Source organism: Acartia tonsa, chromosome 5, assembly GCF_053477335.1.
Source record: "Acartia tonsa isolate MP-2025a chromosome 5, ASM5347733v1, whole genome shotgun sequence".
In the NCBI taxonomy this organism is placed as follows: Eukaryota; Metazoa; Arthropoda; class Copepoda; order Calanoida; family Acartiidae; genus Acartia; species Acartia tonsa.
The window spans coordinates 38,806,326-38,816,797 of record NC_137264.1 but is presented as its reverse complement, the minus strand read 5'-3'; the positions used below and the strand labels follow the sequence as shown (position 1 = coordinate 38,816,797).

The window sequence follows — 10,472 nt, the reverse complement described above, 5'->3', positions numbered from 1 at the left end:
GAACCGGCAAGTTCAAGCTGTCATGGAGCAAAGTTGCCCACTTACACAATTTTATAAAAAATATTTTTACTATGACTTTTTAGTTTCAATTACTTATTTTTGCTTTGAAATAAAAGAGAAAAATAAGCGTTAAATAGAAATTATATGAAAATTCTATTTATTTAAAGTCGGCAACCCTGCTTGCGTCGCCATATTAGAAACAGTTGGGGCCGCTGTAATTTCCCTCAACACAGGTTTTTTTCTGAGGCCAAATTGTAAACAATGAAAACACCCCTCCAGGAGGCCGGAAAAATCGTTTTTAGCCCTCCAAACGATGGGAAAACGTCGCAAACTTGTGCACACGCTGCACAATCGGCGAGATCCCCTGTAATTTTGGCGCGCGCGACGTTTTTTTGCTCGACCAAGGTAAATTAGTTGGGGCATCGAAACCAAATATCACAAAAACCAAAAAAATTTAAAATTACAATTTTTATATTTCAGAGTATGTAAAAATAAATGATTGGCCAATTTTGAAAGAAAAATTATTTGAAATAATTTCCTAAAAAATTGCACCCAACTGTTATGAGGCTACATCAGTTTGGCTCGGTTCCCCTTTGGCAAACAGCTGCCATTGAAGGTATTTTACAATTCAGCCAAAAAATAAATACTTTTTATTTAAAACAGCAAACAATAAAAAATAAATTTTAATTTTTTCTTAGTTTTTATCATTTCTTATCGAAATATTGTTTTAAGTTTTTAGGAAATTTTGGCAATATTTTGAATAAATTTTATTGGTTGAATTGTATAAGCTGTAGTGTATAAGCCAAGCTGTGAGCTGTCGTCTAGCAGCTGATAGCAGCAGCAAACACTCTATACAAGAACACACAGCGTCTCTATTACTGTTGTGGTGTGTGTGTGTGTCGCTCCTCAAATAAAAGTGGTGAACAGAATGTTGAAAAAAATGCTTTGAAACACTGCTCTCTGACGTCCGTGAGACAGACGGAGTTTTGAAGCCTCTCGTGAACCAAAAAATGTAATTTTTCTAGGCGTAGCAGGCCAAAAAATGTGTTTTCCCACGGTTTTCAAAGATTCAAAAACCTTTAGTTAAAAAACAAACAACAAAAAATATGTGATAAAAACAAAGCGGGGCGCAAACTCAGAATGTTCTAGCCGCAAGTTTTCATAGTGAATGTTATTATTACAAAAAAAGTTATCCTATACGAGCCGGTAGAAAAGTTACCGCTACCCCGCTAATTTTTTCAAGTGATATGTGATTGTGAAACAACAAAAAAAAGTGAAGTATGGCGTCTATATTGAATAAAGACCCGGGGGTCTATGTTCAGGAGTATGAAAATTTCCTCAGGGAACTGCGGAAGCATCATGATCAGAAAGGGTAAGAATGATAGTTTTCTTTGTTTTTCTCTCCATTAAGATCTCGTTGATTAAGTTTTCCATTTTAGATAAGTTTCACATATGTCCCGGGGTGGTTTTAAAGCCATCTAATTGAATTTTTCAGGTTTTTGGATGGTTGAAGGCTATTTTTCTTAACCCGGGTACTATCCCTCCCCCGGCGTATACAGAGCCCCAAGATGCTAGGGGTTTATTACGCTGGTAGATTAATTTATGAATAAGTATGCTCTGAAATTTTAAAATTTTCTTTCAAGTTGGTTCAGAGATCTTAAGTAATACTTGATTCAAAGTCATTTAGTTTATAATAATATATATATGATTACCGAAATTGCAAGTTGAAGGAAATGACTTATTGTCGACAAGACATTTCTTTGTATGTGCTTGAGAGAGGGGGGGGGGGAGTTTGTGTCTGTATTTTGATTTTATTATATGATTTGGCTTTTTTCAGGGATTGAAATAATTTTATTATGACATATGTTCTACTTTAATAAATAAAATAATATCGTAGGTACCTAATGTTGGGAGTAGAACATAGGGGGTAATTCAAACTTTATATTATTGGGTAGTATTTGCTCAGATAGTCATTGAAGTTAAGAATAATTATTTCTCGAATCGTTTTATAAACAGCTTTCCATGGATATCAAATGTACAATTATAAAATTAAATACAGTTTTTTTGGCCCGTGATGCCTAAGGCACGGGCTAAAAAACTGGTTTTAATCTCGTGATTGTACATTTTTGTTTTGTAGAAAACTGGATATAATACGTCGCTGGACATAATTATTCAGCATAGCTGAGAACCGGTTCTAATCAACCTGGTATCAATCGGTTTTAAAGCGTTATTATTATCATTTGTTTTTCAGAACAAGTTTCCGACACTTACCCAGTCTTAATGGGAAGGAGATTGATCTTTACCTACTGTATTGGCTGGTCACTGCCCAAGGAGGTTGGGAAAAGGTAATCTTTTGTTTTTCGGCAAGTGGGCCGGTCTAACCCCCATTCTGTTATTGAAGTTTATTTATCAAAGTTAGGTTAGGTAAGTTTTTAGTGAGATCCATAGGGCTAAGCCTCCGTAAGGTACTACAAAAATATGGGTAATATTAAGCAAATCATTTGTACATTAACTCAGGGGTGTATATTCTGTACAAGATTCATTTTTTCCCCTTCTAGTTTTTTTTTCAAGCAAGGAAGGGGATTAAATGGAAAAATATTTTCAGAACTTTTTTTTATTCATATTATCCCCCCTCCTACATATTCTTTTATTTTTTCACCTAAAAGGGCAGAGAAATATGAGAAAAAAATGCTTTCAGTTCTCTTAAATCTTACATTTTTTCCCCCCAACCACATATTTTTTATTTTTGTTACCAACCTTTAGCAGGGTTAAATTTGCAGAATATACACCCCTTCATTAACTTTTATTATCAAGACTTTGATTTTATCATTTTGAATCGGTATTAGATATAAAAATCGAGGTTGGGACACCTGTCATTAAGGACTTATTTACTTTAAATGAAAATTATTTCTTTTTTATCCTTTTGATAAACTTTCAACATTCATCTTAAATCCTTATTTCTTTCTAGGTTTTTTCTAAGTGTTTAAAATTTTTTATTTTGGGATACAACTTATTTGTTAACCTTAATCGATCAACATGTTCTTTTTCTTATTACTTTAATATTTCTAGTCACAGATCATTTTACAGATGAAATATTGTCTCCTTTCTTTAGAATTCGTTTATAAGTTTTTTAACAAATCTTTCTTTATGTCTTTTTAATAAGATCCCTCAACTATTTCTACGACATGTTTTTGGTGATTCCATCGTCAATTGGGTACAATTTTATAAGAATTGAAGTTTTGGATCACATGTAATTTTGCTTTGTTAATATCGATAAATAATCTTTTTTTTTTTAATATTAAAGCGTTGCCACTCATTTATTGTTTATGTTTGTTTGTCTGATTTGAGTAGCTTCGCATTTTTTAATCTTTAAAATGATTTATTGGTATATCTCTCAGTCCCTGAAAGATTTCAATGCCATTTCAAGTTTTAAAGATTGAAAAAAAAAAAAAAAATCTAACTTGAATTAACTACAATGCTTTGCTTTATCTACTCTTAAGTATTAAAATTAATGATGATATATCTCTTGGGAATTAGATGTGAATATGTATTATATATGTAAATGCAACTACACGAGATACTTAGGCAATTAAGGCAAGAAATAAAAAATACAGCATTTTCTTTGCATTATTTATGCCTTCAATACATACAAAGAAATTTAACAATTGAACATGGGTAGCAAGCAACATCCATAAAGTCGAAAGTGAACAAATCAGTGATCTTTACAAAGAAAAACTTTACTTTATATAAAACTACTAACGGCTAAGACCAAATAGGGGCGCTTTATGTGGGAAAGGTGGAGTAACCCCCACCCCAAACTTTATATTTTAGTTTAATAAGAAGATATAGGGGCGATTTCTCTTGGAAGGTTTGGTATTCTCCCCCAAAATAGTTTTAAACACCTAGGACCTATGAGAAGGTACCCTGTAAAGGAGAACCATATCGGTTCAATGGTTAGCGAGATCCTTGGTTTTTAAATCGATAAGATGATATTAAATGCATAGTTTTAGTTCCTACGTGTTTGCAATTTAACCTTTTGTGGAGCTACCTAAATGTTTCCAACAAATTGTGTATGCATAAAACTTTATCTACTTGGCCCTTTCATCTACATATATATTTCAAGGAAATTTTATAAGTTGTTTCTACAAAATAAATCATTTTTGTTTGGTGGATTTTAGCGATAAATATTTAAATGCCAGATAAAACGGCCTTAATGCTAATTTCCTTCCTGTCAAAATCTGAAAATAGAAAAAATATTCTCGTATTTATTCGAAACCGATTAATATCCGGTGGATTAGAACCGGTCCTCATCCATACGAGAAAAAAATGGTTTTAATATAATAATTGTACATTTTATATCCGCAGAAAGCTGTTTATAATTCGATGCGAGAAATAGCTATTATTACTTACACGAAATAGAGAAAATTTTCCTTGAAAAAGATACTTAATTTTCGAAGCTTATTTGGATATTTTAAGATTTTCGCGTAGTATATAAACACCTCTTTTTCTTGAAATTAGCAGATTCAGAAATTTTGGCAACATATTAGTTCTATAGATCCTTTTAAATGGAATTCAAGATCAATATATTGAAAGTTTACTTATAAGAATATTTGTTAAAAGAGAGATTTTCCTTTTCAATAATTTTTTTAAAAAGTTTTACATTGCAAATACTTGAGATTTATTCTAATTATTATGCCAATATTTTAGTTGGAAAAGTTTCTATTATTAAACAAAACTTTTTTGTTTATTTATCTTAAATAATTTTTTATTTTTGCTGCAATTTTAAGTGTTTTTTTTGACATTTTTTATTTTAAATCCCCAAATATGGACCTTATTTTTTTCTACACTAAAAATACTTTTCTCTGTGTACCACTCTTTCTAGATGTTTAATATTGTAGTATTTACTTCTAAGGTGGTAAGACTCTTTAATAGTGAGACACGGAGAGAGAGAGAGAGTAGGGAGAGACAGAAAAAAAGCGTAAATTGACGCAAAATAGAGATACGTTCACATAGAGAAAGGGAGTTGGGGGGCAGGGGGGGGGGGAGAAAGTGGGTGAAATACACACACAAGTCAGTGGTGTAATAAGACAGTGGGGCGTCACTTTACACACACACACATACATACATTGCGTCATCATACAGGGAAGTTAAAAATTGCGTCATGCCTTGGCAATTATCAGCTGATCCTCAATGCGTGTGTGTGTGTGTCTGTGAGTGGGGGAGGGTGTGGTGTGTTTGTGAGTAGAGCTTGACGCATTAATTTACATGCCTACTTAGTGTTGAGTGTATGTGTGTGTGTGTAAGTGGGTAAGTCAGTGTAGTATTAAAGTATGGTACATTTTATTTTTTAAGGGTTAGCGAGATCTGAAGATGCTATTTTTCCCTTTACATCAAATGTAAAGGTATTCAAATTAAATAAAGAAAAACTTATTTTTTTTAGATTGTGACTTTTTGTTTGTTTTTAATAAGTCTTTTTTTGGAGATTTTTTTTTTTCTTGGACAAACTTAAATAAATACACTAAAATGAACGTTTGCTTTGAACAAATATAAAAGTATTTACTTTAAAAATGTAAGCATGAAATGGTATCAACATTATAAAATTAAAAATTACTTTTGCAACATACAAGAGTAAAAATTAGACTTTACTTTACAAGGATATTTTTGTCCATAAGCAAATAACTGAAAGTCAAACATATTCTTGATTAAAAAGAAGAGTAAACTGTAATATAAAGCATTTCATGAAAGTTTTACCTACAAATATTCAATAAACTAAATATATTTTTGTCTTACATTATTTATGTATATTATATCGGCTGCAAAGAATTTTGGCGTACTTAAAGAAAGTTATGAAGTACACGTAGAGACTACGTGGGGTAGAGACTTTGGATCTACTGCAGTTCACGGTAAAATATTGCTGGTAAGCAATATTTCCAAAAATCTATGAATTTTAAAGGCTGCTAGCTGCCAAACGGCTGAACGTACAGATCATACCCGCACACCATTTTAAGCGGCATAAGAAGGCCTACAAATAATCTGTAATAGCCAAGATCCAATGATGCACAGGGAAAGCTTCACTGAAGAAAAAACGCGTAAAATAGGTCTTTTTGCGCATTTCTCTGCACTGCGAGATAATTATGCATTATTGATTTATGGCTATTTCAGATTATTTGTAGGCCTTCTTATGCCGCTTAAAATAGTGTGCGGGCATGATCTGTATGTTCATCGTTTGGCAGCTAGCAGCCTTAAAAATTCATAGATTTTTGGGAAATATTGCTTACCAGCAATATTTTACCGTGAACTGCAGTAGATCCGAGACTTTATTCTTTAATTTATAGGTTTGCTGTCATTCAATGTCCAAAGAGAAGTGTGCTATTAAAAGAATCCTATACTATAAAGTAGTAAGATTTATTGGTGTTACCTTAGAAAATCGCAAATAACTGAACCGATTGAGTTCTCAATACTTCTCTTACGTTTAATGATAGTTATTCTTTGTCTATATTATTTTTAAACTAGTTGGTTCGTCCCTAGTCTCCAGGGGAGGTTGCATAGACGTCAAAGGGGGGGGGGGTAAAGGGGTGATCCCCAAAATTTTGGATTTTTAATATTTACCCCCCCCCCCAAAAAAAAAAAACGAGCTTGGGGGTGCCTACGACACCCCCAAAATTTTTATTTTCAAAATAAAAAGCTTGGACGCCCCTGGGAGGTTGCTTAGGTCAGAAAATAGCCTAAAAGACTCGAAACATTTTGAATGCTTACCTGAAAATGTGTTTTAAGATCTAAGTTTTTGGATTGTTTTAAGCTTATTTATCCGCTATCTCCTTCTACCTTTAAGTACAGAACTATTTTAATTATCTGAATATATAAAGTTTTTATTTTTTTCCAGGTGAATAGTGAAAACCTATGGGATGATCTTTTGGAATCTTTCGAGATTGAACATTCTACTGTTAATGGTTCTCTTGCTCTTAAACAGATTTATCTCAGGTAAATCTTTAAAGATTATTGTAAAGTTGATTCGCTGTTGTTGACTTTATAAAATAATTTCCAGTTTGGCTTCGAAAACTATTCATATCTGCTGGATTGGAACTGGTTCTTAGACATACCGAAAAATCATGTATAACATCGTATTGCAGACAATTCACGAATGTTAGAATAAAAATCTTAAAATCAATACCAGTTTTGTTAGCTTGGGCTTTCGACTTCGGCCCCTCGGGGTTAACAAAACTGGTTTTAATGTTATAATTTTTATTTTGATATCGCGGAAAGCTGTGTATCATACGATGCGATAAATAAATATTTGTAGTATTGTTGTTTCTCACCTTGTCATTTATATTTTGGTTTAGAAGTATTACCTAGCTTGTATATAATATTAAGCCTTTTAGGTATTCTATAGGGAGAAAATAACTTAGATGCTTTTAATTCTTTAAAATGACTAACTTAAAAGTAAGAATTCTAGTCAAATATTCAAAATTGTTACTAAAGCATTTAAATGCATTGGTTTATATTTTTTTTACACAAATACGCAATTAGAATAATCATTATTGAGATAAAATGCATTGTTTTCTCCTTAATTGTTTTTATGTGATATGATACTTTTTAAGTGTTATTTAGGAAGTTTTATTTTAGGTACTTTTTGGTAAATTGTAGAATAAATACTTTTTTTTCTCAGTTGCCTTTCCCTGTACTGAAGGCAAATTGATATACCCCTGATATTTGCTCTGGAATCTTCAGAGAAAGGACAATAGACGATAATTTAATGTACATCCCTAAATATTAGAAATAATATTAGCCATTTCTGTACATTAGAACTATTAGTGGAAAAGTTTGGTAACTGTTTTTTTTTATACCAACTCAACAATATGTATTAATGTCCCCAAAGTTTTTGAGCTAATGAATATGAGATATCTTGGGTACAGGTCCAATGCAACAACCCCGCCCTCTCTCGTTCTCTCTACACGTGCATTATATACTATGACGTCACATAGACATAAAGGGTGAGCAAAAAAAAATGCGTAGATTTTTAAAATTCAAATTTCGCGGCTTGTGTTAATAGTAGAAAAATGTTACGCATACCGTTAGAACCGCTAAGAAGTCTATTTTTTGGAAATATAAGAAGGAATCCTCTGCTACCTATAGTCAGGGAGCTACGTGTTAAAATGTCCCAATTGACGCAAAACTTGACTTGCGAGTATATAACTAAAATTTAGAGAAAAGATTTTGCAAAAAGAGATGCGTACATTTTTTAATTTCAAACTGCGCGGCTTGTGTTAATAGTAGAAAAATGTTACGCATACCATTGGAACCGCTATGAATTGTATATTTTGGAAATATAAGAACGGTTCCTGTGCTACAAATAATCTAGGAGCTAGGTGGTAAAATGTCTCAAAATTTACTCGCAAGTCAAGTTTTAAGTCAGTTGGGACATTTTAACACGTAGCTCCTAAACTATGCGTAGCACAGGAATCGTTTATATATTTCCTAAAAATAGACTTCTTAGCGGTTCTAACGGTATGCGTAACATTTTTCTACTATTACCACAAGCCGCACAATTTGAATTTTAAAAATCTACGCATTTTTTTTTGCTCACCCTTTACTTTCTCCCAACAAGACAGACAGACGAACATGCGTGGTAGTGTATATTTATTTATTACTTTGCAATAAATATGGTGCATTGCAAGTCCCACAGTTTTCAGCCTCCATATTAAAGAGAAGGGATAGATACTTTAAATACAAATTGAAGGTTTCCCAAGAGAAAGAGTTTTTAGTATATTTTTACAATTTTTACAATTAAAGGCATATTATTTTGCGAATTCATGTCCTTTTTTTTGCAAATAGGCATTTTTTTTGTAGTCTATCTACAATTCATACATATTTGTTTCTATTAGATCTAGTAAACATAATAAACACAGCTTAGCTTCGCCTACTTTCTTCTTATTTTGAATTTTTTGAACAACCCCTTTTTCCTTACCGGCAAATCCCCCCCTAACAACACTCCCCATTGTTAATTTTTTCTTGACCTTGCCCTTTCCTAGGCCTTTCCTATCCTTACTCCTCCCTTTATATTCACCCTCACCCCTAAGACGTCCATGCGAAAAAACCTGAAGAAAACTCCAAACAGCTAAAATGATCCAAAAGTTAATTAAAATATATGATTTAGTTGTTTATTAATCATTCTAACAATGTTTACCAGGGACTATGGAATGATATTCTGACAAAAAATTCGAATTGAAAATTTCCCCACAACCCTCTTCCCTTATTTCTCCCGTTCTTACCCAATTCCCTTCAGTTACATCAAAAATAAGTTTTACGCCAACTCTACGCCAACAAAATATCCATTTTTTGGAAATTTCAAATTGAATTATTTGTCTGAATCACAGCCCCTGTGTTTTACAAATAACATGACAATTGGCTAATTTGTAAACCTAATGTTTCACTCGTTTAAATGAACATCCTGCACTTTTCCCTTCTACTTTTACCCTTCAACACTGGTTGAAAAGACATGTGCATAGATAGATAGATAGATAGATAATTTGTCGTAAGTATCGCTACATCCTCGAAAAACGTCTACCGTAAGATGCACTTTTACTCTGAGTGACTCACGAGTCACAACAGTATAACTATAAAGTTTTGTACATAAAATATTTCTTTAAATGCAAGGAAGCAAGCAAAAATGCCTGATTAAGCCTATAAGGGTCAAAGGGGTAGTTGCATGAAGTACATTTAACAAGTTTTATTGCAAGCGTAAGTTACATGTATACGTACCACCTAACATATTTAATTTTGTACTACAATAAATAGCATTTAATTGGGAATCACCAAAATAGACATCATTCTGTTTTTGTGAAAACCGGACAGCCAATTATGTTGCATATATCCAAAAAATATGAGTTTTAAGTCTTGATATTTTAAAACTACCAAATAGAACATGTAGATTAAACTATTGAACAGAAAAAAATATGCAGTTCACTAAATTCCAGTTAAAAGCACTTCGTGCAACTACCCCTTTTTATATGATAGGACAAATATCATTTCTAAAATCTTGTTAGAATGGTTTCTCTAGACTGCATAGAATTTGTTCTCTTTGTGATGTTTACCCTTTTTGTTGCAATCATTACCAGAAAGTCCAAACGTCCATCATAGACTTTTTTTGCGTTTTATTAGCAATTTTTTTATTCTTTGAATTGTGATTCCTATGACGTTTAGACACATCTTTATGGGCGAACCTGTTTGAAAAAAAATATTGCTTTCTCTGTTTCTGTAACTCTAAAATGTTGATGTTTGTTTCTTTTAGTTTTTCAATTATGAGGGATTTATAAACCACAGAAAACTTTAGAGACAAATGAACAAACCTTAATTATAGAGTAACTTCTCTTCTAAAAGTGAAATATGGTATTATAACTTAAATACTGTAAAAGATATCCTATTATAAAAAGGAATAAGAATTTTTTTTTTGCCATCAAGATCTGACCAACCAC

General features: G+C 32.2%; 2 protein-coding genes across 5 annotated transcripts in view; one reads left to right on the top strand and one right to left on the bottom strand.

Moving 5' to 3' along the window:
• The window catches only part of rno (PHD finger protein rhinoceros), a 389,004-nt gene that overhangs the window by 39,700 nt on the left and 338,832 nt on the right, over window positions 1–10,472 (bottom strand). The gene's annotated exons all lie outside the window — the stretch shown is intronic.
• The window catches only part of Bap170 (Brahma associated protein 170kD), a 34,487-nt gene continuing 24,864 nt past the window's right edge, over window positions 850–10,472 (top strand). For all 4 annotated transcript variants that reach the window (XR_013879851.1, XR_013879850.1, XM_080161591.1 and 1 more), the window contains exons 1-3: window positions 850–1,372; window positions 2,252–2,345; window positions 6,884–6,981. Coding sequence is in view for 2 of the 4 variants with exons in the window: in XM_080161591.1 (XP_080017717.1) it covers window positions 1,281–1,372; window positions 2,252–2,345; window positions 6,884–6,981 (284 nt within the window). In the remaining 2 variants the exon portion in view is untranslated. The remainder of the gene's footprint in view (window positions 1,373–2,251; window positions 2,346–6,883; window positions 6,982–10,472) is intronic.